Genomic DNA, 22490 nt, shown 5'->3' on the forward strand with positions numbered 1-22490 from the left:
TGCAAAAGATGAGAATCGATAGAATAGGCAAAGTTTTTTTTTTATATAGAATAAGGAGTTTTTCTAAACCCCCAATTCTGGTAAGAGAGACTACACAAAGTTATGAAGAAGAAGGAGTCTTAAGAATGAGGAGAGAGAAACCTGATTCCAACGAGTTTTATGAGAGAGAAACCTGATTCTAACGAGTTTTATATATACTATGGTGATATTATTTCTGACGAAAGGTTTGGTTTATTGAATTTAAAATAATATAGATGGCATAATTTCTAAGAATAAATTGTTTTATAAAAATATTTTTCATAAATGTAAAATTTGTGAAAACTGATGTAATAAAAGGATTTGAGGGAGTATTTTTGCCATATTAACATTTTTAAGGTATATTAAAAAATTGTTTCAAAATTATCTCCGTTTATACATCACACCAAATAGTATTTAAATTTTCAAATTTTAAGAAGGGAACAGGCTCACTATGTCATCCGTTGACTCATCTATGCAATTTTTGTTTGAGAAAAAGTTTACCCATGCCATTAGTGTTAACTGAAATAGTATAGATGAGTCAAACTTTTAATGGATGACGTAGATGAGCCTTTTTTCAAAGTTCAATGACATATTTGAGCATTTTACTTTAAAATAATAATTTAATTAATGACGTGGCCTAATCATAATTAACCACATATAAAAAATATTTTGCAAAATCGAAATTATTTTCAGTTAACAAATAATAGCATAAATGAGTCTTTTCTCAAATGGAACTGGTAGACTTAAAATTAAATGAAGGGAAAATTGTATATAATAGCAAACTATTAATTCAAATTAAAGGTTATAACCATATTTTGATTTAATTGTTCCTCATAGCAAACTGTTGCTATTTCGCCTCTCTCCCTAGTGAATCTCGCTCTCCACTCTCGGTCTTGCTGGGCAGTCTCCCTCGCCTCTCTCGCTTTTATACAAACACAAATGTATAAAATGCGTTTGTGTTTGTATAAAGCGAGAGAAAATTGTATATATACATATATTCTCGTTCCCCTCTCTCCACTCTCCCAGATCTCGCTCGCCACTCTCACTCGCCTCTCTCACTTTATACAAACACGAGTGTATACATTGCGTTTATGTTTGTATAAAGCGAGAGAAAATTGTATATACAAATACAAATGCATATTATTTCGTCCTATACACTTATGATTATACAAATACGATCTTCCCCTGCCCAGTTTTCTTTTGTCTTTCTCTCTTTTTCGCTTTATATAAACATAGATTATACAATTGATTCTTTTGTATGTGTACACCGAAACAGATTATACAATTGCTTTCTTTTGTATATGTATAGCAAAATATACATATTAATAGCCATAACAAACATTAAGTTTGTTATGGAGCGCAATTATACAAACTATAGCTATAACATACAAATATGATTTTTATGTATGTGAAAGTTGCTCTTTAAATGAATGGAAGTGATCTCAAAAAGGCCCGCAATTGCTTGGAATTAATACATATGTAGCTAATGATATGATATCGTGGGGAAAAAAAAAGATACATACATAATAATGTAATATGAGCTTAAATAATGAAATGACAAATTCATATTTAATGTAATTATGTAAAGCACATTAAACACAACAATTGAAAGAAACACAGGTTAGAGAAACGTAGTACAGAAATGAAACCATATGCCAATATGAAAATTTGTAAAAATACAAAGCTCTCAATAAGGTACTTGTTTCAAGTGTAACCAAGTAAAGCATATATCAAAACCTCATGCTACAAAATCGCATATCCACAACGCTGATTTCAAATGTTCAAACCCTCGGGATAATCTGAACTACTCGGAATCAAACATATTTAAGAGCTTGGAATGACAGTCAAGTTCCTTCCTTGCATCGGGTAGAAACTTTCCTCGATCAAAAATTTCCTACTCAATAAGTATGCACGTCGATAATCACCAGTAACCTATGGATTGGTGTTTCTGGAATGGAGCATACAGGACCACCATTTCCTTGATCAAACAATGTGATGATAAGCTGACCGGAATGTGGTACCAAATTGGTGAATCATTGAAATGTATGACAAGTTCAGAGGAGCTAGAGCTTCATAAGGCTTAATTACTTGTGAGGAAAACTATTCATGACGAATAAAGCTGAAGGACGATCAAGAAAAAGTTGTGATTACTTAACTTTAGATGTTGAACAATTGGTAAAGCTCCTCATCTTCGAGAGTGAAAGATCTCCTTAAGGTTCAATACGTCTATGAAGTCCACCTTTCTTCAGGCTTTCTGAATCACTCTTAGTTTAGCACTCCGACTTCGAGGATTCAGTGTTTCCTCCTTTTCAGATGGTGTTATGGGTCTTTTTGTAAGGATAGTTCCATTTTGTCCTTGTATCACCTGTTTAATCCATGCTTCTTCTTTAACAGTCTCAAGATTAATTTTCCTCAACTCACGTAAGCGCTTCCCTTCTTCATCTTCAACCACACCTCCATCAACTTCACTGCAGTTCATAATATCGAGAAATGTCTGCTTTACTATTCTGTCCTCCAAACTGTGGAATGAAATTACGGCAAGCCTTCCACCAGAACTGAGAGACTCAAAACAAGCACGGATGGAATCCTCCAAAGTTTTGAGTTCATCATTAACAGCTATCCGCAAAGCCTGAAAAACTCTTGTAGCCGTCTTAATCCAACCTTGCCTCCCTGCTTAAGCAAGTGTCCAAAGTATAATCACATTTCTCATTTCCACAGACAAGAATGTGCAGAAGATTATTAAGTATGAAAAAGTACCTACTACACCAATTCCAGCTAGTAATGGTTGAGAAATTCATAAAACTTTAGACAAATTTAAAATATGAATAGCGACAAAGCCACCTAGAACTGAAAATCACCTTTCGTCCTAGAAGTTGAATTCTGAATAAGGTCTACCAGATCATTGGTAGAATGTAACCCTCCATGTAGACGAGCCTTAACAATTCTGTTTTGAAGAGAGTACCAATTGCTTTCTTCTCCATATTCTCGTAGAACTCGCCCTACTTCATCAGTTGGCCAAGAATTCAATATGTCTTCAGCTTTTAGAGTTGCCTGTCACAGTCCTGTGTCAGTTAATCAAGGAAACCTCTATGAACATTTTCTCCACATCTATGAAAGATATATAGGAAAATATAGAATGAGAAGCGTTTACTGAATCAGATGTCTTGATGTTAGACAAATAGTGACATCAACAATGAAAACTTAATAGGATGCGATCGTGATAAATGATAATTGCTGTAAAGCTTCCTTATAAATAGTTAGTGTGTGCAGTGACTAGTTGTATTCAAACATATCCCTACATTTAGAAAATAAGTCTTAAAATGTCATCTTGGAATCCATTTTTCTGGAAAAGAGGTCCGATTACATATCAGCCAGGTGACGTTTTTTTAATCAATGGGAAGAATGTGGTTATTGGAACGCAAATTTGAGAACTCACTCAATCTGGCAGATCCCTATATCGACAAATATACCCGTTCTCAGAGAATGGAACTACCATGTTGCAAAAGCACATAATTTGGAGATAGACACCTATGTCATCCAAAACGCCGTGCAATTGAAATGTTATAAAATTTCGGTGAAGAAGACAACCAAGTCGTGGGAAGTTGCACGACTTAAATTATGAAAGGGAATAAATTTCCTTGTCTTGTCATGTCAATGTGAAATCAACAGATGTGCAGATTTTTTCTTCTTATAAAGCGTGGTGCCGTACACACCTTAGATCAAAATGAATTGATGCAATACACATTCACGCCTTATAAGAAGAAAAAAAATCAGTGCCAGCTAAGGCGTGGAGCTGGTACCACCTTTACACGGTGTGATGCCCTTCACACCTTAGCAATGACAATTAATGGCCCTGTTAACGTTTGTAGTAAGGCGTGGGGCAGTACTCGCCTTTGCCATTTTGGTTCATTTGTATTTTTAGTTACCTCTTTGGAATTTTGAAGAAAAAAAAGAGTTGTCCTTTAGGCTCCGGACTACCTTTTAATCCTTGCCACAAATTATTTTTTGTGCAAAAGAATTATTTCATTCACCCCATTCATTTTATAATTCAGTTCCAGAAAACCAGTAATCTCCCCTTAATCATTAGCTGACAATTTTACCATTGAGTACTCCCCACTTCCTGTTGTTCAGTACAGTATATCTGCTACTAAAATGATATCCAAGCTACCTTTTCTTTGTTGAACTGCTTTTAAAGTTGTCTAAAGACCTAGAACCCACCTTAATGATTATTACCCACAAGTTTCACAAATGTACAATGCATCATATATTTGTAGACCAACTACAAAATGATATATTCATCGGTTAAAATTAGAAGGATGGATGACATATACAAAAAAAGGTGACTTTTTTAAGTATGTTTGATGTAGAAATTGACCACCCATCAAACCAGAGGAATACAATCCCAAAATCAACATAGTACCAACTAGTAACCATGAATCTCGTAGAGTTTTAGCATTAAAGCAAAGGAATAAAATCACAAAATCAACATAATTTACCAAAGGGTGGATACTGGAACTCTTAGAAACATAAGCCAATGTGCAATGTAGCATAAGATACTAGTAGCATTTGAGAGATAGACAAATCAGAATGACTATCGAAATTTAAACATGATCTGGAAAAAAATTACCTTTGGATTCATTCTCATGTCAAGAGGTCCATTCTTCAGCACGCTAAAACCTCTTCCAGCATCATTTACCTGAATAAAATATGGAAAAAATTCAAGACATTGATATTATCTCAGAAATCTGTATCCTGGTAGTCTCTAAATATTTCTCCAATAGATGGTTAACGCGTGAGAGTAGAAGTCAGTTATCAAATGCATCAATTTTAGCCAGGGGAAAATAGTCTTTTATGGTTTTAAAGAACTCAGTGTGACACAGTGACTAGCTTTTCTTCTCATATACAGCCAACTCACACAGTAGTCACACACACGGGAAAGAAAGAAAGGTAAGGCCACAGAAACCAGATTATCGAGCAAACAATTTGAAGTTTTACAGTAGTTTCTTAGATGCGATTAGAGTACAGACCTGCATAGATGACATACCCAAGTCCATCAAGATCCCATTAACTCCACCAGTCAATAAGTCATCTGCAACTTCACCAAGCACAGACTTGACGTCCTTAAAATTTTTCAAAAAGGTATGCACTTTCAAGGCAGAAGCCGTATCAAAAGAGTCCCTATCTATAATACTCTTCAGCTGAGATTGTGCCTTTTCATGCGCAATGGGATCAACATCAAGCCCAACATATACTTGCATTTCGGGATGAGCTCGAATTATCTGTATGTACAAGCAAACAACTTTTAAAATTTTCAACATGGAAGACAAATGATCCCATATCACTACCTCAAAATAAATTATGCAAGTAACCTAATGCAACTAAGTATACATTAGACAATAACTTCATTACAAAGTTATATTCCATGAAATAACATGAATTTAACTAGGCTTAACATGATATGACTTAATTCTTTTACTTCCTCAATATAAAAGCTTAATATTTGGAGAACTTAAAACGTTAACAACTTAGTAGATCTTTTCTCGTATCAAAATAACAACATAATACATTTATCAAAAAAAGAAAGCAACAACAACATACCCAATTTAGTGGGGTCTGGGGAAGGTAGTGTGCATGCAAACCTTACCCTACCTCAGAAGTATATAGGTTGTTTCTGATAGACCGTCGGCTCAAAGAAGTAACGGATGTGAAAGCATAACAATTAGTTACTACAACAAAATAATATGATAATTGAAATACAAGAAACAATGGATACTAACAAAAAACTAAGTACAAGAGACTACAAGAGTAAATATTTCGACCAATGGTATCAAGGATTAGCTAGACAATGTTCTACTACCTGCTAGCATACTATCCTAATCCAAATCCTCCTCAATTTACTATCTAAGGCCATGAACTTGGTAAGTGATAATCAAAGTACGACAAACAATGGATACTAACAACAAAAAAGTACAATAAACTACAAGAGTAAATATTTCGACTAATTGTATGGAAAGATTAGCTAGACAATGTTCTACTACCTGCTAACATACGACTCTAATCCGTGTCCTCTTCAATTTACCATCTAAGGCCATGAACTCAGTAAGTTGAAACAACTTTTATGTCTCGTCTAATCACCTATCCAGATACTTCAAAAAGGACAATAATTGTAGAAGGAAAGAGGTACAACTGTAAAAGCAAGGGAAACACTAACCGCAGAGGAATGGCCGGCGGCACCGAGAGTACAATCAAGGAAAGAGCGGAGAGTAACGGAGGTGAATACATCCAAAACTTCGCCGAGCAAGACAGGGACATGGGCAGAATTTTCATTTCCATAGTTCTTCAGGAACGCCTCCTCATCCAGCTCTTTCTCCGACCGAGTCCGTCGCTTCACTTGTGAAAGCTTGCTTTGGTTAATTACACTAATATTGCTGCTCTTCTCCAAGTTTTTGCCTTTGTTTTTGCGAGCTTTACTGCGAATTGAAGCAGAAGTGGAGAAACTAAAGCTGCCGGGAAGACGGAGGTCGTGGAATTTGAACGGTGGCGGAACGGCGGATGAGCGGAAGAGAAGATTCCGAACAACCCTCGCCATTGTGGAACAGGATAATTCTTTTAACTAAAATTAATAGTACTCCATTTAACTAGATTTCAAAGGGATCAATTGATTTTTACTTATTATTATTGAATTTCGAGATTCAAAGAAACTTTTTTATCACGATTTTTTGTTACATTTTAAATTTCATGCTCATAAATTATAATTAAAAATTAAATTATTAACTTTCAAAAAATATTATTGATGTTACATAAATTGGAAAATAGAGGGAGTACAATATCTTTTATTTTATTTTATTATGTCCAATGATCTTTCGAGAAAATTATCAAAAAAATAAAACAATTTTTGAAGTTTGAATCTCAAGTTAGGAATCACTATTTCCTTTAGCAAAAGCTTTGATATGAGTTTACTCTATCTTTTATTTTCATTTAATAAATAATGACAAAACTCGAATCCTAAATTTTTGATTATTCTACTCTGATGAATTGCATGAACAATCTCATCTAAAAAGCTCCTTGTCCTCAACTTAATTATGTTCAACGTGATTTAAGGTATAGAAGTAAGGAGAACTGATGATAATTATCAGCCAAAGCTCCTGCTATAGAATTGTGGGATTACCAAGTTTTTTAGAGTAAATATATATAAACTGAATAGGTTGGACACTAAAATTTTGGTATTTGAAAAAAAAATACTGACATTTGAAATTAAGTTGGAATAAAGTATTTGAAACTTACTATTGTATTTAGATAAAGTATTTAACTTGAAATCAATGGCAGATTCTGTTTCATTTTCTCTCTCAACATAAATAAATAGTACATCCTTTCAACATTAGAAACTATACTATACTCGTCACAATCCACTAGAATTTTACGAAAGCTGGCCTCCTTGGTGCATGATAGCTACATAATATCCTTAGTTTCATCCTTTTTTAAGATACCAACGACCAAAATATGAAACTACTTGTTCTATAACGCAAGTTGGGATCCCAGACGCTGGGTTAATCACTGTTTCAATGTATGTCCACGTTTAATGGCGCTTCTTACCAGGACCACCACCTTTGTTCTTCTTGCCCTTGTTCTTTTTACCGCCCTTTTTCTTCTTCTTCCCTTTACCCGAAGAAAAAGACTTCTTCCCATCATCAAATGATGCTTTAGGCGCAGAAGGTTTTAGTAACTGTTTAACATCAAGCACACCGTTTCTGAAGTTACCTTCAGTTGATTTCAGCACCCTATCCTCTGGTCTGCGCCTTCCTGCTGCTTTTCTTGAACTACTAGCTCCCCCGAATCGTCCAAGTACCAAATTCTGCAAAAACCAAATAAGTTAGCAACTTATGTTAAAGTGGAATTTTCAGTAAGCAACTCCAAAGAAAGCTGAGATTTCAACCTCTTCTTGCATTTTCCCCTCCCTTTCCTTCTGTTTCTTCATCATTACACGTGCTACACTAAGTGGTAATCTCTGTTTCTTCTGAGGCTGCCATTTAACAGAAACATTATCAACAGATGCAGAAAATATTTTAGTATTTGTCAAAAAAATTGCAGAACATACTACAACAGCCAACGTTATTATTCATAAATTAAAGGTTGTGCCTCACCTTCCCACCAAGCGCAACTACTTTCCTGTTCTCCAGCTCCTTTTTTTCCTTCCATGTCATATGCGCAGAGCCTGAAAATAGGACAGAGAACCTAGTCAGTGCCGTATTCTACATAAGCTCCTCCCATCAGCACACTGTTAAACCCGGATAGGACTAGCATAAAAGTCAAAACAGAATAATTAGGGGGAAAATCAAACAGCCAAGTTTCGATTTTAGTTATGCTAAGAAAGCTCTTTGATAGGAAAAACTGCTATACGAGACTTGTCAAGTACACCTAGTGCAACCGGAAATCTAAATGCGATGAACCTGTTGAAGTTAATTAGGATAAGGTGGCTAAGACAGACACCTGGATAGGGAAGCTGCCAAAGTCGCAAGAAAAAGAAAATGTGTTGGCAGCGGAAAGTAATTTTGAATGATATGCACTTGAATGCCTTCGGGATGATATAAACCAAGGAAGAGTGACACAAAAATGAAAGTTACCAACTTCAATACTGTGTGCACTGGAACCTTTTCCTAAATAAGTTGCACGGGCTACCTTTTTCATGCAAGACTGTGGATATCATTCTTCACAACGAAAAATGCGTATAATTTCAGTTGCTTTGTCTTTGAAGGAAAATTTTTATACTATTAGTTGTTGTGTACGAGATGTTTATTATGCATTACTTTCATTGTGTGATCAAAGGCATACCACACATGTTAAGAAAGATATACCGTAAGGGGGTTGTTTGGTAGCTAGTAAAGAGGTAACTTATCCATGTACTGATTTCTGTATAAGTTATAAATACTTGGGAGGTAAATTATTCATGTATAAAATTAATACGATGTTTAGTTTGCAACTTAGAAACCCGCATAACTAATACATCCCAGCCAAAGCAAGCTACTTCAATTTTAAAGCCTTTAATCCATCCCAAACTTTCAGCTCTTTTGAATATCAAGCTTAATATTTCCATAACAATGATAACCGAATATGGAGAAAGAGGATCTCCCTGCCTATGGCCCCTTTGGGAATTGAAGAAGCCTTTTGGACTGACATTGATTAGAATGAAAAACCTAGCAGTAGAAATACAGGTATTGATCCACCTTATCCATTTCCATCCAAAATTCATCAACTGTAGCACATTCAAAAGACAAGACCAATTAACATGGTCATAAGCCCTTTCCAAATCCATCTTACAAACCACCCCTCTTTTTTTTTTTTTTTTTAGCGGTGATAACAATTTCTCTACGATTACTAAAGAACCCCAATATGAAATCAAGAAAGATGGTATAAAAATCAGTAGATAGCTCAGAACCATTATATTTCTCTGATAAAGAACTGAGAACCACTATCTTGTCATCTATTGGCCACTTATGATAGGAGCAGCCATCGCCTGCTTCTACCTCACCTTTATAAACATGAGCCTACATCATAATGACCTACCACCACCCAACATCAAGTGCACGGATGAAGCCTAACCCAGTCACCAACAGGCAAACAAAATAGCTGGTCAGCCTAATTAATGTGCCAACTTTCACTTTACCTGTTGAAAAATCTCTTTCACTTTACAGTTTCAGGTAGACAGTTTTGGTGCCCTGAGATCCCAGCTTCATGGGATCATCAACCAAAGAGTCCATTGTTGGCTACACTTAGGCAAGGACAACTGACTCACATAAATCAGGGTTGAGTATCTATTTTGGCCTATTTCTTGTAATGATTGATCAATATTGACTGATGGCCCATATAATTTTTGATTCCCTAACTGGTTAGCACCAGTATTTTCCTTTTATGCTTTTGTCATGCATTCAATTTTCCACTTCCAAATGAACATGATTTGGGATGAAGAAAATGGTCTTCAGCACTACCTCTACAAGAAAAAGTGGACGACACTCTATCCATGATAAAGTAGCTACCATTATCTAGGGTAAAGGAATGTAAAGTTCCCTTCATATGGCTTACCAGATTAAGTAAAGGCATTTCTCTTCTTTCTTTTTTTTAAATGGTAACAGCAAGTAAAAAGCATTTAATCACCGAGCGCTGCTTCAGTCCTAGAGATGGATTTTGAGATGTTTGTACTAATTAAACTCATTCATGTCAACATTTAAGGATATTGTTGTTATGGAGAAAAGGAAAAGCTATGAACCAGTCTTGTCCTCAGCTTAAATCCCGAATTGAAGTGTTCCTCTGCACTAAAATCCTCCTCAAGTTTGCTAGCATTCACTAGTTTCAGATTTCAAGCACATTTCAGAAATCTTGACGTTCGCAAACACTTTCTACCATTCAGTTCCTCCACAATCTCATGCCCAGTGTATCACAAAGACTTGTAAACTGAACCACATTAGCCTAACAATTCATGCAGGACATTGTCATGTAAACTGAACCACATTAGCGTAACAATTCATGCAGGACATTGTCATACATGCATAAAACTTAGTTGAATCTAAAGTTTCAATATGAACAAGAGCGTATAGCGAACCAATCAAATGCTTTAATTGAACAATCACAGAAACTTTGTTAGCCAGTTTATAACTTCATAGTATCAATAGGATGTCACTTCACTAATCAAAAGAGAAGGATATCCTCTTATAAGTTTCCGACTATGCCTGTCCTCGAAGTTTGAAATTAGTGAAATAAGCTAATGCACAAAATTTGGAAAGTCTCTATCAGTAAGTTAATTGAAAACAAAAAGCAATCCATTGTCAAACAGGTAACTTTTTTCTGGAGATGTTTGTTCTGTTTTTTGTTCTAGAGATGTAGTGAGAGTACAAGCCACCACTATCATGAAGGTCTCAAATTCTTGGTTAACTGCTTCGAATGATGATTGAATCAATAATGCTAGATTATTGCACTGTCATAAGAACAAAATCCTAATTGGTTCATGAACAATATGGCTTACATAACAAATCATTGACACAAAATTAATGACATAAATTTTGCACAGCCCTACTCCTTAGACAGAGGGTTCTTTTCTTTTTTCTTTATTCAAAACCCAAATAACATGAAACATGCTCTACTGAACCAAAACTACACATGAATTAAGATTTCGATCAAGTTGGAGTACAAAAATAGTACCCTTAATCAAGAGAAGACAAAAAAAAAACTACTACTTACCCAGAAATTCAGCCTCCTTCATTATAGACTTAAAATCCATCCTTTGTTCCTTCATGTCCATATTTGGCCAAATCTTGGGTGTTCTTATTTTTCCGTTGTTCCCTTCAGAATCTACAAGTAAAACAATCAGACACCGTTTATCACTAAGATACAAATAAAGAATGCAAAATTAGAGCCCGTTTGGATTAGCTGAATTTAAGTAGCTTTTAAGCAGCAACTGTTGAAAAGCAATTTTCAAGTTTGGAGCTGACTTTATAAATAAGCAGTTATACTTTTAGATAAAAGTGCTCAAGCTGGAAAAAACGATTAGACGTGTTAAACACATCCTAGTATCCACTATAAAGAATTGATTACTACAAAGACTTACAACAACAACATGCCCAGTAAAATCCCACAAGTGGGATCCTTCAGAGGGTGTATACAACCTTACCCGTACCTTGTAAAGATAGAGAGGTTGTTTGTGATAAGACCCTCAGCTCAAGTAAGCACATAAAAAATCAAGCATGTATAGCATAAAAAATACAGCTACATTGAAAAACAACACAACATATAACACAATAATCTAAGTTTGAGTTGATTCCAATACAATAATAATTTATATTTCAATTTACATCAACTATCAAAATTACATCAACATATGCAATTAGGGCTGGGCGTTTGGTCGGTTCGGTTCGGTTTGTAAATTTCAGTTCGGTTTATTTTGGTTTGGTTTTCGGTTTAACCAAATTTAGTTAACAGTGGCAAAAATTAAAGAAAGTTAATTTATTTATACTTATCAAGGATGGATAGTAGTCACTAATTTACCGTAAGCCTCATTAGGATCGACTGCTTTGATGTCCTCTACATACAAATGCACCGGAAAATAGCCACAAGCATGGTTACAGATGTACACTAACAGTAACTAAAACTCTAAAAGATGACAGACATTAGACACTCATGACTCAACACTACTTCATGAATACTTATTTAACACAAATGTTAACAGAGTTGCCTATAAATAACTTAATTACAGAAAGACGCAGTACATTACAGTTCACAAATCACACAAATAATCACATAGTTGCATACTTGCATTCAATGATTAAAAAAACAATAGAGGACGCAATAAATGTTTTTCATATTCTTGCCATGGGTTTTCATCAGATTTTGCTCTTAATGTGTATCTAACAATTTCTTTTGTTGTTTCACTTCAAGAATCTCTAACAATGCTTACAGAGTTTGATGGACAGAGTAATGGGAGGTGACAGCAATGGCGGCTCAACCCTAAAGCCACTAAAGGCCCCAAAAAATAAGGGCTTCCAAAGAAGCGAAAAACCCCAAATTCAGTAAGCTCAAATACGAAAACATACCGGAAGATGCAGAATTCGAGCAAGAGGCAAAGATTAAACGAAGAAGCAAAAGCACTGAGCAGACAAAAGATGAAGAAACACAACCAGACCCTAAATATAATTTTTTTTAAATGTATTTATTGTTACTCCTATTAATTAAAACTAGTAAAATTACCCGCACGGGAATTCATGGAATTTATAAAATAATATTTAAAATTTATCAGTCATTAAAATTAAAACACTATATTATCTTACATACAAGATTACGTAGTAACAAACATTAATAATGTAAAGGAAAATGAAAATTATTACATCTTATCATTTATCCTTAATAACGTAAGCATAAATTAATGACGGTAAAAATACATACCAGGATTTGTAACAAGCAATGGTGTCAGTGAGCCACTCAAAAGGAGCAAAGTACATATATTTAATTGTGAAAAAGAAAAAGAGGTTCGAAATTTTCGTTGTTTTAAAATGAGAGGAAATCCCTCTATTTATAGACAACAAAGTGTAGTGTGAACAAATGTTTATTGTGCCTTATTGGAAATGTTACAACTATTTGGAAAAGTTGCAACTCTTCGGAAAGGTCACAACCTTTCATAAAAGTCACAAGTTTTCATAAAAGTCACAACTCTTCATTCAAGTCGCTACTTTTCAGTTTTCATAAAAGTCACTACTTTTCATAAAAGTCGCAACTCTTTATTAAAGTCGCAACTTTTCATTAAAGTCACAACTTTTCATAAAAGTCACAACTTTTCATGAAAGAGGAAGGCTAATTTTATAAATAAATAAATTAAAAGGAAATTCTGATTTGTGGTGGCGCCACGTAGGCGGCCCTAGGGTTTTTCTTAATAGTTTGTTGCTGATCTCTTACTAATTATTATGCATATATTCTTGAAGTTTTATTATTGATGTAATTGTAATATAATTATAATTCACTTCAATCTGAATCAACCATGTTTTAATAATAGTAAGATTATCTTCAATTTTTTGATGTGTTTTATTAAACATTTCAAACTCAAACTAATTAGATATATCTGAACTTATTTATGAAAAATGTTATATTCCAGATTGTATATAATTATAAAGTTAGTGTATATAAATTAAATTAATTTATAAAAATTTAAAATCAAACCCAAGAAAGTGTTGGTTTATAAAATTTATATTGGGTAAAAGGAAATTATGTTTAAGTGGTACATAAAAAATATATTTAGAGGGTTAAAATAAAATAAGGTTGAGTTGAAGTATCCAAACAAAATTTAGAAAGGAGTTTAAAGGGGTTGTTTATGTGTTTGGTCTTTTTTCTTCCTCTTCTTACTTCAGTTAATTAATCATCTTCTCACAAAAATAATGTATTATATTTACAACAACAACATACCTACTGAAATTCACAAGTCAAAGGTAGGAAAGGTGGAATGTACGTTAAGACCTCACCACTATCTTATGGAGATAGAGAAGCATACCCAGTGAATTTCCATAAGGTTCGGAAAAGGTAGAATGTACACACAGACCTTACCACCACCCAAGGACGTAGAGAGGCTATTTCCGAAAGACTACGGCAGTACATCTAAAAGAACACAAACTCATTGCCTAAAAAAAAACATCCCTTGTTGCATACAAGAACATCACCTAAACAATTTATGACTTGTAAAATACACAAATAACTGCAAAATTTGGATAACCAAAGACAAAAATTGGTTGGTTCTAAAGTCCAGATAAACCAGGACATACAACTTTTTAACTAAAGAGTGTACAAATTTAATGGCCCTTTCATAGAGGGTTAATAACTTTAATGATTTAGTAAGTATTCACTGACAAATAAATGGAACTCCCAAAAAATAAATGGAACAAATTGTATGCAAATATTATGAATATATGTCAGCTCTCTCTGTTTCATATCTACATTGATGCTCTCTTCACCTATACTCCCTACCTACCTACCTACCTTTTTATTCTACTAACAGCCTTCTATATAGTATTATCTCTTCCTGCAAAAACCCTCTCACAGTACTACACATCGATGACTCGTCCGCGAAAGGAAATCCCAACAATGTCTTGCTGGAAATATTCTTGATTCAATCAAGTCTTTGGAGTGTTTAGACTCAATTGTCACAATCCAATCCGCAGACTTCTAGGAGAGGACCATCTTTTGAGACAAACGGATTGACTCGTACCCACAATAATGTCAAGACTGAAGCAAGAAGAATAGACCATACGATGACTATGGTTGGGGTTCGTTCTTGCCTTCCCATCAATCCTTTTAGGAATGGGTAGAGATGAATAATAACCCACAAGGCAAAGAATAGCCTACCAAACAAGGGTCCCCAAGAGTCATAACCGTTGTTTATTGCATCCGAGATACCAACCACAACTCCAACTATGTTCATTATTAGCAAAGTCGTTGGTGGGATCAATAATGATGTCCACTTGAACATATAGAGCTCCGAAAATTCTCCATCGTCACCTGCTTTGGTGGTGACAGTGAATCTTGTTTCCACACCAGCTAAAACCTTGAACAATCCTTGAAAGAGAGCAAAAAAGTGTGCAGAAGCACCTCCAATAACCCAAAACTGCTCATTTCTCCACCAATCATCTATACCAACACCACCCCACTGCATCTCAAGGATACCGGTGGCAGCAATAGAGATGAAGAGCGCGATGAATATAATGCTGGCATAATTACTGATCTGTAAATGTTTAAACATACACAATTAGAGGACAACCTCAATTAACTTTTAGAAAATAGGAAGTGAAGGATCAGACTACATGGGAAAGAAGTAACAATTCTCAGTAGTTAGAAGTATCGATATTGGCAAGCTATTATACATATTGTTAAGCTAATGAAAGTCATTAACTGTGAGTCTCATCTTTCTTTCTTGCTGAGGATTTCAGAGAGGTTCTGGCATGAAGTTTCTCAATATAGATCCAGTTATTCCGCTGGGACGGATATATAAATAGTTTAAGTTAAAGACCCAAGCTTATATGAAGACTGACATGACTCTAAGTAAACACTTCATCTGCTGAACACTTGAATGAAATAAATTGTTGATTTTTTCGCAACATTTTTTTTAGATATAACCAGGTCAATAGCGGAATCAGAAATTTACCTCAGGAACAATGAATTTTCCAGTGATAAGGCAGATAGCCGGCAAGGAACAGTAGACAATCAAGGGAATGGACGTCAAAGGATACACAACAGAGTTTATGTAAGAGAGCCGCTCCAGCCACTTCAATCCACCACCATAGCCATACCAGATCGGGCAATGCTTGCTCAACAAAATTTCAACTGATCCCAGCGCCCATCTTAGAACCTGATGGAGACGGTCTGAAAGATTTATAGGGGCTGAACCCTTGAAAGCAGGCAGCTGAGGCATACAATACACGGACCTCCATCCATGGCAATGCATCTTGAATCCAGTCAAGATATCTTCTGTGACAGAGCCATAAATCCAGCCAACCTGGTTGAAGATTAAAAATTTCATGACTCAGCAAACCAAATTTACTACATTCTTCCATAACAAAAAGTAATCAATGGGTCTTACCTCCTTCCCCCATTCTGTTTTATCTTCATAACCACAGCAAATAACATGAACGGCTTCCTGCAAAAGTGATGAGGCACTGGCTTCCTTTGGAACACCACCATTTTCTAGAAGTGTTGAGGCAACAAAAACAGAAGACTGCCCAAATCTTTTCTCTAGTTTCACTTGGGAAGTCGGGCGTGAATCCACATTAGCTTCTGTAATGCAGCATAAGTTAGACTTTTCACCTCTATTGATCAGTGTATTAGTAACCTCATTGTACATTTTCTGTAACAAACGACTAGAACAATTATTATTTAAAGCATAAAGATCTAACCTTCAACTCCTTCTTCAATGGTTTCAAGAGCATGTATTTGACTTGATGCCTCCCAGTGCTTTGGCTTCTTCTCTTTCTTTGTTTTCCCTTTCTTGTTCGTTTTCGATCTGAAACAGCAACAGCAAGAGCACAATTTTGGCAAGCAGTTGCAGGTCTTGCTAGGTCGCTTCTTCTTGGCAGGAGCATCATATCCATAAAGTGCATGCCTTCTGAAAACACACCCCGTACCAACATATATTGGTCCTTGTATACCATCCAAACCTTTCATGTTAATCTGGAAACAACCTCATGAATCAGTTTCTTCCCAGATGGATTATGGATTGAACTCAAGTTAATGAAGTAAGGCTATACATACATCAAAGAACACAACATTTCTGTTTGAGTATCTGTCATGACGATCAATCCCATCAAACCTTTGTGGAAACTGCACATAGCAGATTTTCTTTCCTGAAATGGGGTCCATCAAGAAACACATGGCTTCCCTCAATGCCTTGCTATTGTTGATGTAGTGATCACAATCAACATTTAACAAGAAAGGAGCATTTGATATGACAGCTGAAACCCTCATCTGCATACAGAAAGAAAGACAACATTGACATAATCAGAACTCCATGTTCATGCATAAGAATTTTCTTGTTGTTCCAATATTTTAACTAACATAAGGTCAGTCGAATTACCAAAGCATTCATGGCGCCTGCTTTTTTATGGTGATCAAACCCAGGCCTCTTTTCACGGGAAACATAAACCAGGCGAGGTAAATCATCTCCTTCAACATCGTGGACACCATCATGACCCATTAATACCTGTAGAAGAGTTAATCAGAAAAACTGAGGTATAAAAAGAGAGATAGCACCTAATACCTTTGACACTCATTTAAAGCATTCCACTGAATTTATGCTGACCAGAAGTCAAAAGATTTATCTTTTTTTGTTTATTTTACACATTCTTATGAAGTTGAAAACAATGAAAGATCCAGATAGTTCTGTTGCGCAAGGTCCAAAAAGTAGTCCTGGATGAACTGGACAGTACAGCTCAGAAGCTGTCTGTGCCCCTGGGCTTCATCCAGAGTATCCTTGCTGACTAAAGAGTTTGATGGTCAATGGCCAAGACAGATAAATTTTCCAAAAGCACTTTTCAACACACTGAGAGCAGAAACGATTGCTGTTGGTGGAGATTATGGGGAAAATAGAGAAGAGATGGTTAGCAACTGGGGAAACCTGGAAAGAGAAGATATCCAGGATACGATTGGCAATCAAATTAGATGGGTAATGCATAACTTGCCAGCAGAATATATGAAGGACTATGATACAAATTTTGAAAGTAACAGAATCTCGTTTGAGGTGAATTCATCACAATAAATTGTTCTTACCTGGATCATACCAGGATGGTCTCGTACATTGTTCCCGGGCCATACTGTGCCATCCTGCATCGTCCAACCGTCCTCAGGAACCTTTTGAGCAGTTGCCACAAGACTATTTATATTGACTTTAAACTCTTCATATTCTCTCTGAGGCCATAAACACAAGAAAATATTCAGATCAACAGCCCTAGAAGGTACAAATCTAAGTGCCCTGAAAGGTTTTGATGCATGTCAAAACAAAACAGAGATAAATCTATGCTACAAACCTTCATGGCACGCCGTTCCCTTACAAATGCAGGATGAACTTTATTTTTCAGATAGTCCATCTTTAGTGAAAAATACCATTCTGGAGCACGAGGTTCAATATTATACTTCTTGCAGAAAGGAACCCATTTTCTCGCAAAGTTAGATGTCTCAGAAAGGGCTTCAAAAGTAAGCATTGCTGCACCATCATCTGACACATAGCATGTAACTTTGTCCACTGGATAATCCACAGCAAGAATGGATAGAACAGTGTTTGCAGTGATTAATGGTGGTTCTTTCAAGGGATCGACTGTGCTGACAAAAATGTCAATAGGAGCTAACTCTGAAGGCTTTCCTTCTTTTTCATACCTGAAATGATAAAGCTTGTAAATACACGACAACATTTCTTTCTCTGAAACCAATGAACCCATTAAGGGTATCCAAAAGTCCAAGATAAATCAATCCAAAAATCTTCTCAATTTCAAGTCGACCCCAAAACATTATAACAGCAGAACCCTACCTGAGTGAAAGCCGATCAAGGTATGTTTCTCTAACTATAGGGCACCACTTTGGGAACTGATCAAGAATCCATGAAGCAGCAAACCATATCTCACAAACAACTGATGTCAACCACAGGCCAATTGCATCATTTACCGGATGAAGAATTCTATAATGGAAGAAGAGGCCAAGAATTGTGAGACGGAGTATGATTAGAATTCTGTACGGGTTAATCTTGCTTGAAGATATGGGCAACTTTCTTGATAGTGGCTGCCTTCCTTCATCCATCCTGAGAGAATGATCATTTATAAAGAAACTTGCTTAAAATATTCACAAATACATTAGTGAATCAGAACCACAGAGAGCAAAACAAGTCTTTTTTTCTCTCAGGTTATGCCTAAAGAATCTCTGTACAAGTACTTTCAAGTTTGTAGTAAGCTGAATAAGACTAGCGACAACCTCACACATAAGAAACCCCACAAAAACAACTTCATTAACAGAAACTGGGGAATGAAAGAGCTTAAATTTATGATTATGATACACAAATCTTAATTGTTGGCATCAAATAATTTTTTCATCAGCAATCATTAGCATTCAATCTTTGCCCAAAAAAAACAATTTAGTTAATCCTTGAGTGCATCTAGTATGCCTTCCATTCAGAACTAGAGCTGTTGAAACAGTATTTATATTTCAAGAAGATTAATAGTACTTTTAACCAGCATATATTTTTAAAAATTTGCACAGGTTTAGCAATTGAGCCACTAACAAAATAGGACGCAAAAATATTTACATACATGGGCAAATAAGGATAATCCCCATGAAAGCTCCCACCACCATCTCCTTGATGCTTGACCACCGGGAGATTCTCATTCTGCTTTTTCTTCCAGTCTTCCATTCTGTCCTTCCAAGAAACACTTCCATAGCCATATAGCGCAATGTCTTTCTCTGGAACCATTGGCCTCGGAAGCACTACATCATCAAAAAAAAGTATCGCATCACTCTCAGGTAATCAGATACAACAATCTATAGAAAATAGAATAAGAATGGGTTAATAACTTACAGGATACCGATGACTCAGTATGACGATTTAGATAAACCCCATTTCCAAAGCCATTCGATGGAGGCACTATGAGAGCATGCTGATTGGAAGAAATCTGAGAATCCTGGATTAGGAAGTTGCAAGCATTAGACTTGTACATCTTCCAGATTATGTGAATGATTGCTTTTCTTCTTTCGTTATTCAAATTAAAGGGCTTAAAAGAATATTTACCTCTTCACCATAGGTCAAAAGAGGTATTTCCATACCATCAGTTGATGAACCTTGTCTCGAGGACGAGCCATTTTCATATGAACCAGCATGACCACTTCCGCCATAAACAAAGGAAACTGGACCTGAACCTTGGCGTAAAATCCCAACGCCATAATCAAACTCGTGCTCTATGTCATCAGTATCATCTTCTTCCTCATCACCCTCAACACGCGGACTACCTGAAATCAAAACCCATACATCAATGTCCATGATCAATGCACTTGAGGTTTCTACTTTTGCACTGAGAGCAAGTTTCCATACCTTTAATCCGCTTGTATCTAGTTTTGCACTGAGGGCAAGCTTGGTTTCCTTCTCTTCTTTCATACTCATAGCAAAGTCTACAAACAGGGAAAGCACATTCATTGCAGGCAACAAACAGCTCTCCATCAGTAATCTCAAGTTCATCCCCACAAATCTGGCACATTCGTGCACTGAGCGCATGCACAGACTCTACCTGGACAACAGAAACGTCATCAAGAACAAAAGTTCCACTGCAGTCAGCATCAAATTACCAAAAACAAAGTATAATCCTCATAGATTATACAATACAATATATTCCAGAAGGAAAAATGCAAAACTTAGGTTGATTTTATTCACAAAAAAATTCAAGATCAATTGATACAGAAGGAAAATGGACAAAATCAAGGGCAGAGATTCCTCATCAAAAGTTAGAAAAGGCTCAACATTTTTGGGGCTGCATTCCAATTTATCCTCAAGTAAAAACAACAATAACAAGTGGGGTCTAGAGATGATAGTGTGTATGCAGACCTTACCCCAACCTTGGGAGGTAGAGAGGTTTGTTTCCGATAGACCCTCAGCTCACAAATTATCCTCAAGTAAAAAGTTAAAATCATAAGGACAAGAAATTGTAAGGTCAATTAGAAAAACAAAGAATGAACCATTGTGATTCCTCCATAATAATTTCATAGTTAAAGAGTATTTGCATACACCAAATTAGCCAACAAAAAGCTGACAAATTACAAGACGAAGTAGCTAAAACCCTACAATAATATATTAAAAGAGTCATTTTCAAAAAATACTCAGAACTTTTAAAAAGTCAAAAAATATCAAGGAAAATTAACAATCACAAAATACAGCTGAAACAAAACCTCCAATCACAGAAAGAAATGAAGAAAAAGGGGAAAAAAGAAAGTACAAAGGCAAAATACATTCTCAGAAACAAATCTCCTGCAACTCAAAAAAATGAACCAATAATCAAGATACAGAAACCAAGGAAAAAGCATATTTTTTTTTCCAGAAACCCTAATCAAATGGAAGATTTATCCATAAACCAAAACAAGCCACCACAAAGACCAAAATGGGTAATCTTCAGAACTCAGAATATAATCAAAATGAAGGACTTTTATAGAGATTTACCCTTCCAAATTCATCAGCTTTGATAAGCACAAACTCATTTCTAATGTGAGAACCAGCAATAAGCCTTCCACTAGTGTCCATCGTCGCCATTTTCCACAATCACTCACAATCCAAATACCAGATAAAAAAAAATCTTGAAATTCCTCAAAAACCCCACTCAAAGATTCAACCTTTCAGTGCCCAAAATCAATAAAGGTGCCACCTTTATGCACTAAAAACTAAATCTTGGAAAACTATGTAACCCCCCATCAGAAAATACCCAAACCAAAAAACCCCAACATTGATAAAATCAACATTACATATAAAAATAAGGAAACCCCACAAGGATAAATACAATATTACAATATTGTTACACACAATGAAGTAGGAAACCCCAAAAAAAGATGATGCTGGCAATGCTTGTTGTATCAAAATTTCTTCTTTACAAGCTAAGTCTCGACTGTAATCTGGCTGAAAGTGGGAAAAGAAAGAAAAAAAGAGTGAAAACACTCTTATCACAATGACACAAGTTTAGAAAAAAGTATTGAAATGTGTACACACAACAAAAACAAGAAAGAATCAAACCAAACCAAACCAAAACAAAACAGCCCAAGTGAGAGAATGTGAAGGTAGGCAATCTAGAGAGCCTTTTTCAACCCCCACACCCCACACCTGTTAATTTTGATCTAAGATTTGAGATCAAAAAACACCAACTTTGATTGATGGGATGGATATCTATCTATATATATTTGTGATTTTCTTCTTGTAAGCAAAATATATAAGCAATTACTCACTCTCTTGTAAAGAAAGAGTGAGATAGATGTGTAGGGCCCAAAGAGTTGGTAGTATATGGAGTAATTAAAGAAGGAAGAGAAATTGGAAGATTTTTCAGAAAAGAAAAAAAAATCAATAGTGATGATGTGTTTGACAAAACAAAAAGAAAAAACAGCTAAGAGAGAAAGAAAAAAGTTTGGTAGTCTTTTTTTTCCTTTTATCTTCTTGCTCACTACAACACTTTAGAGTTCTATTGTGTGTCTGTATTATGTATATAATAACAACAATAATATCATCAAACGACGTGGTACAGTGAGTAAGTGAATAAAGTTATTCCTTCTTTAAGAAATTTTAATTTTGAATATTATTTTTTTAAGGAGAATTTTCGCTCGAATAATAATATCACCAAACGACGTGGTGCAGTGAGTGAGTGAATAAAATCATTCCTTCTTTAAGAAGTTTTAATTTTGAATATGAATTTTTTTAAGTAAGGAGAATTAGGCTCGAATAAACTTTA

General features: G+C 35.4%; 3 protein-coding genes across 3 annotated transcripts; all 3 read right to left on the reverse strand.

The window, feature by feature from the left end:
* Window positions 1-1586: 1586 nt before the first annotated feature.
* LOC102590782 (ribosomal RNA small subunit methyltransferase H) lies at window positions 1587-6658 on the reverse strand. The gene is made up of 5 exons (XM_006350937.2): window positions 6230-6658; window positions 5046-5297; window positions 4646-4714; window positions 2877-3069; window positions 1587-2688 (listed from the first exon to the last, which is right to left on the reverse strand). Exons 1-5 carry the CDS (start codon window positions 6605-6607, stop codon window positions 2264-2266), a joined length of 1317 nt encoding a protein of 438 aa, XP_006350999.1. The 5' UTR covers window positions 6608-6658; the 3' UTR covers window positions 1587-2263.
* Window positions 6659-7288: 630 nt separating this feature from the next.
* Window positions 7289-12685, reverse strand: LOC102591135 (uncharacterized). The gene is made up of 5 exons (XM_006350938.2): window positions 12597-12685; window positions 11248-11358; window positions 8160-8230; window positions 7952-8038; window positions 7289-7870 (listed from the first exon to the last, which is right to left on the reverse strand). The coding sequence occupies exons 2-5, from the start codon at window positions 11306-11308 to the stop codon at window positions 7595-7597; spliced, it is 495 nt and encodes a 164-aa protein (XP_006351000.1). The 5' UTR covers window positions 11309-11358; window positions 12597-12685; the 3' UTR covers window positions 7289-7594.
* A 1591-nt stretch (window positions 12686-14276) lies between these two features.
* On the reverse strand, window positions 14277-22104 carry LOC102591463 (cellulose synthase A catalytic subunit 5 [UDP-forming]). Its single transcript, XM_006350939.2, has 14 exons — window positions 21221-22104; window positions 20105-20297; window positions 19805-20022; window positions 19595-19697; window positions 19329-19503; window positions 18557-18823; window positions 18060-18405; window positions 17803-17940; window positions 17111-17236; window positions 16789-17001; window positions 16434-16707; window positions 16121-16314; window positions 15686-16036; window positions 14277-15265 (listed from the first exon to the last, which is right to left on the reverse strand). Exons 1-14 carry the CDS (start codon window positions 21308-21310, stop codon window positions 14681-14683), a joined length of 3273 nt encoding a protein of 1090 aa, XP_006351001.1. The 5' UTR covers window positions 21311-22104; the 3' UTR covers window positions 14277-14680.
* Between the last annotated feature and the right edge of the window lie 386 nt (window positions 22105-22490).

This window comes from Solanum tuberosum, unplaced genomic scaffold (assembly GCF_000226075.1).
Source record: "Solanum tuberosum cultivar DM 1-3 516 R44 unplaced genomic scaffold, SolTub_3.0 scf00131, whole genome shotgun sequence".
Classification (NCBI taxonomy): Eukaryota; Viridiplantae; Streptophyta; class Magnoliopsida; order Solanales; family Solanaceae; genus Solanum; species Solanum tuberosum.

Coding starts and splice junctions, on each gene's coding strand:
- LOC102590782 (XM_006350937.2), bottom strand. CDS start 6,607: ATGGCGAGGGTTGTTCGGAATCTTCTCTTCCGCTCATCCGCCGTTCCG. Junction 5,298..6,229: donor CCGCCGGCCATTCCTCTGCG/GTTAGTGTTTCC, acceptor TTGTACATACAG/ATAATTCGAGCTCATCCCGA. Junction 2,689..2,876: donor TTCAACTTCTAGGACGAAAG/GTGATTTTCAGT, acceptor TTGCTTAAGCAG/GGAGGCAAGGTTGGATTAAG.
- LOC102591135 (XM_006350938.2), bottom strand. CDS start 11,308: ATGGACATGAAGGAACAAAGGATGGATTTTAAGTCTATAATGAAGGAG. Junction 8,231..11,247: donor GAAGGAGGCTGAATTTCTGG/GTAAGTAGTAGT, acceptor TCCTATTTTCAG/GCTCTGCGCATATGACATGG. Junction 7,871..7,951: donor AGGGGAAAATGCAAGAAGAG/GTTGAAATCTCA, acceptor TGGTTTTTGCAG/AATTTGGTACTTGGACGATT.
- LOC102591463 (XM_006350939.2), bottom strand. CDS start 21,310: ATGGCGACGATGGACACTAGTGGAAGGCTTATTGCTGGTTCTCACATT. Junction 20,023..20,104: donor TAGATACAAGCGGATTAAAG/GTATGGAAACTT, acceptor TTTTGATTTCAG/GTAGTCCGCGTGTTGAGGGT. Junction 17,237..17,802: donor ACCATCCTGGTATGATCCAG/GTAAGAACAATT, acceptor ACTCTTCTACAG/GTATTAATGGGTCATGATGG.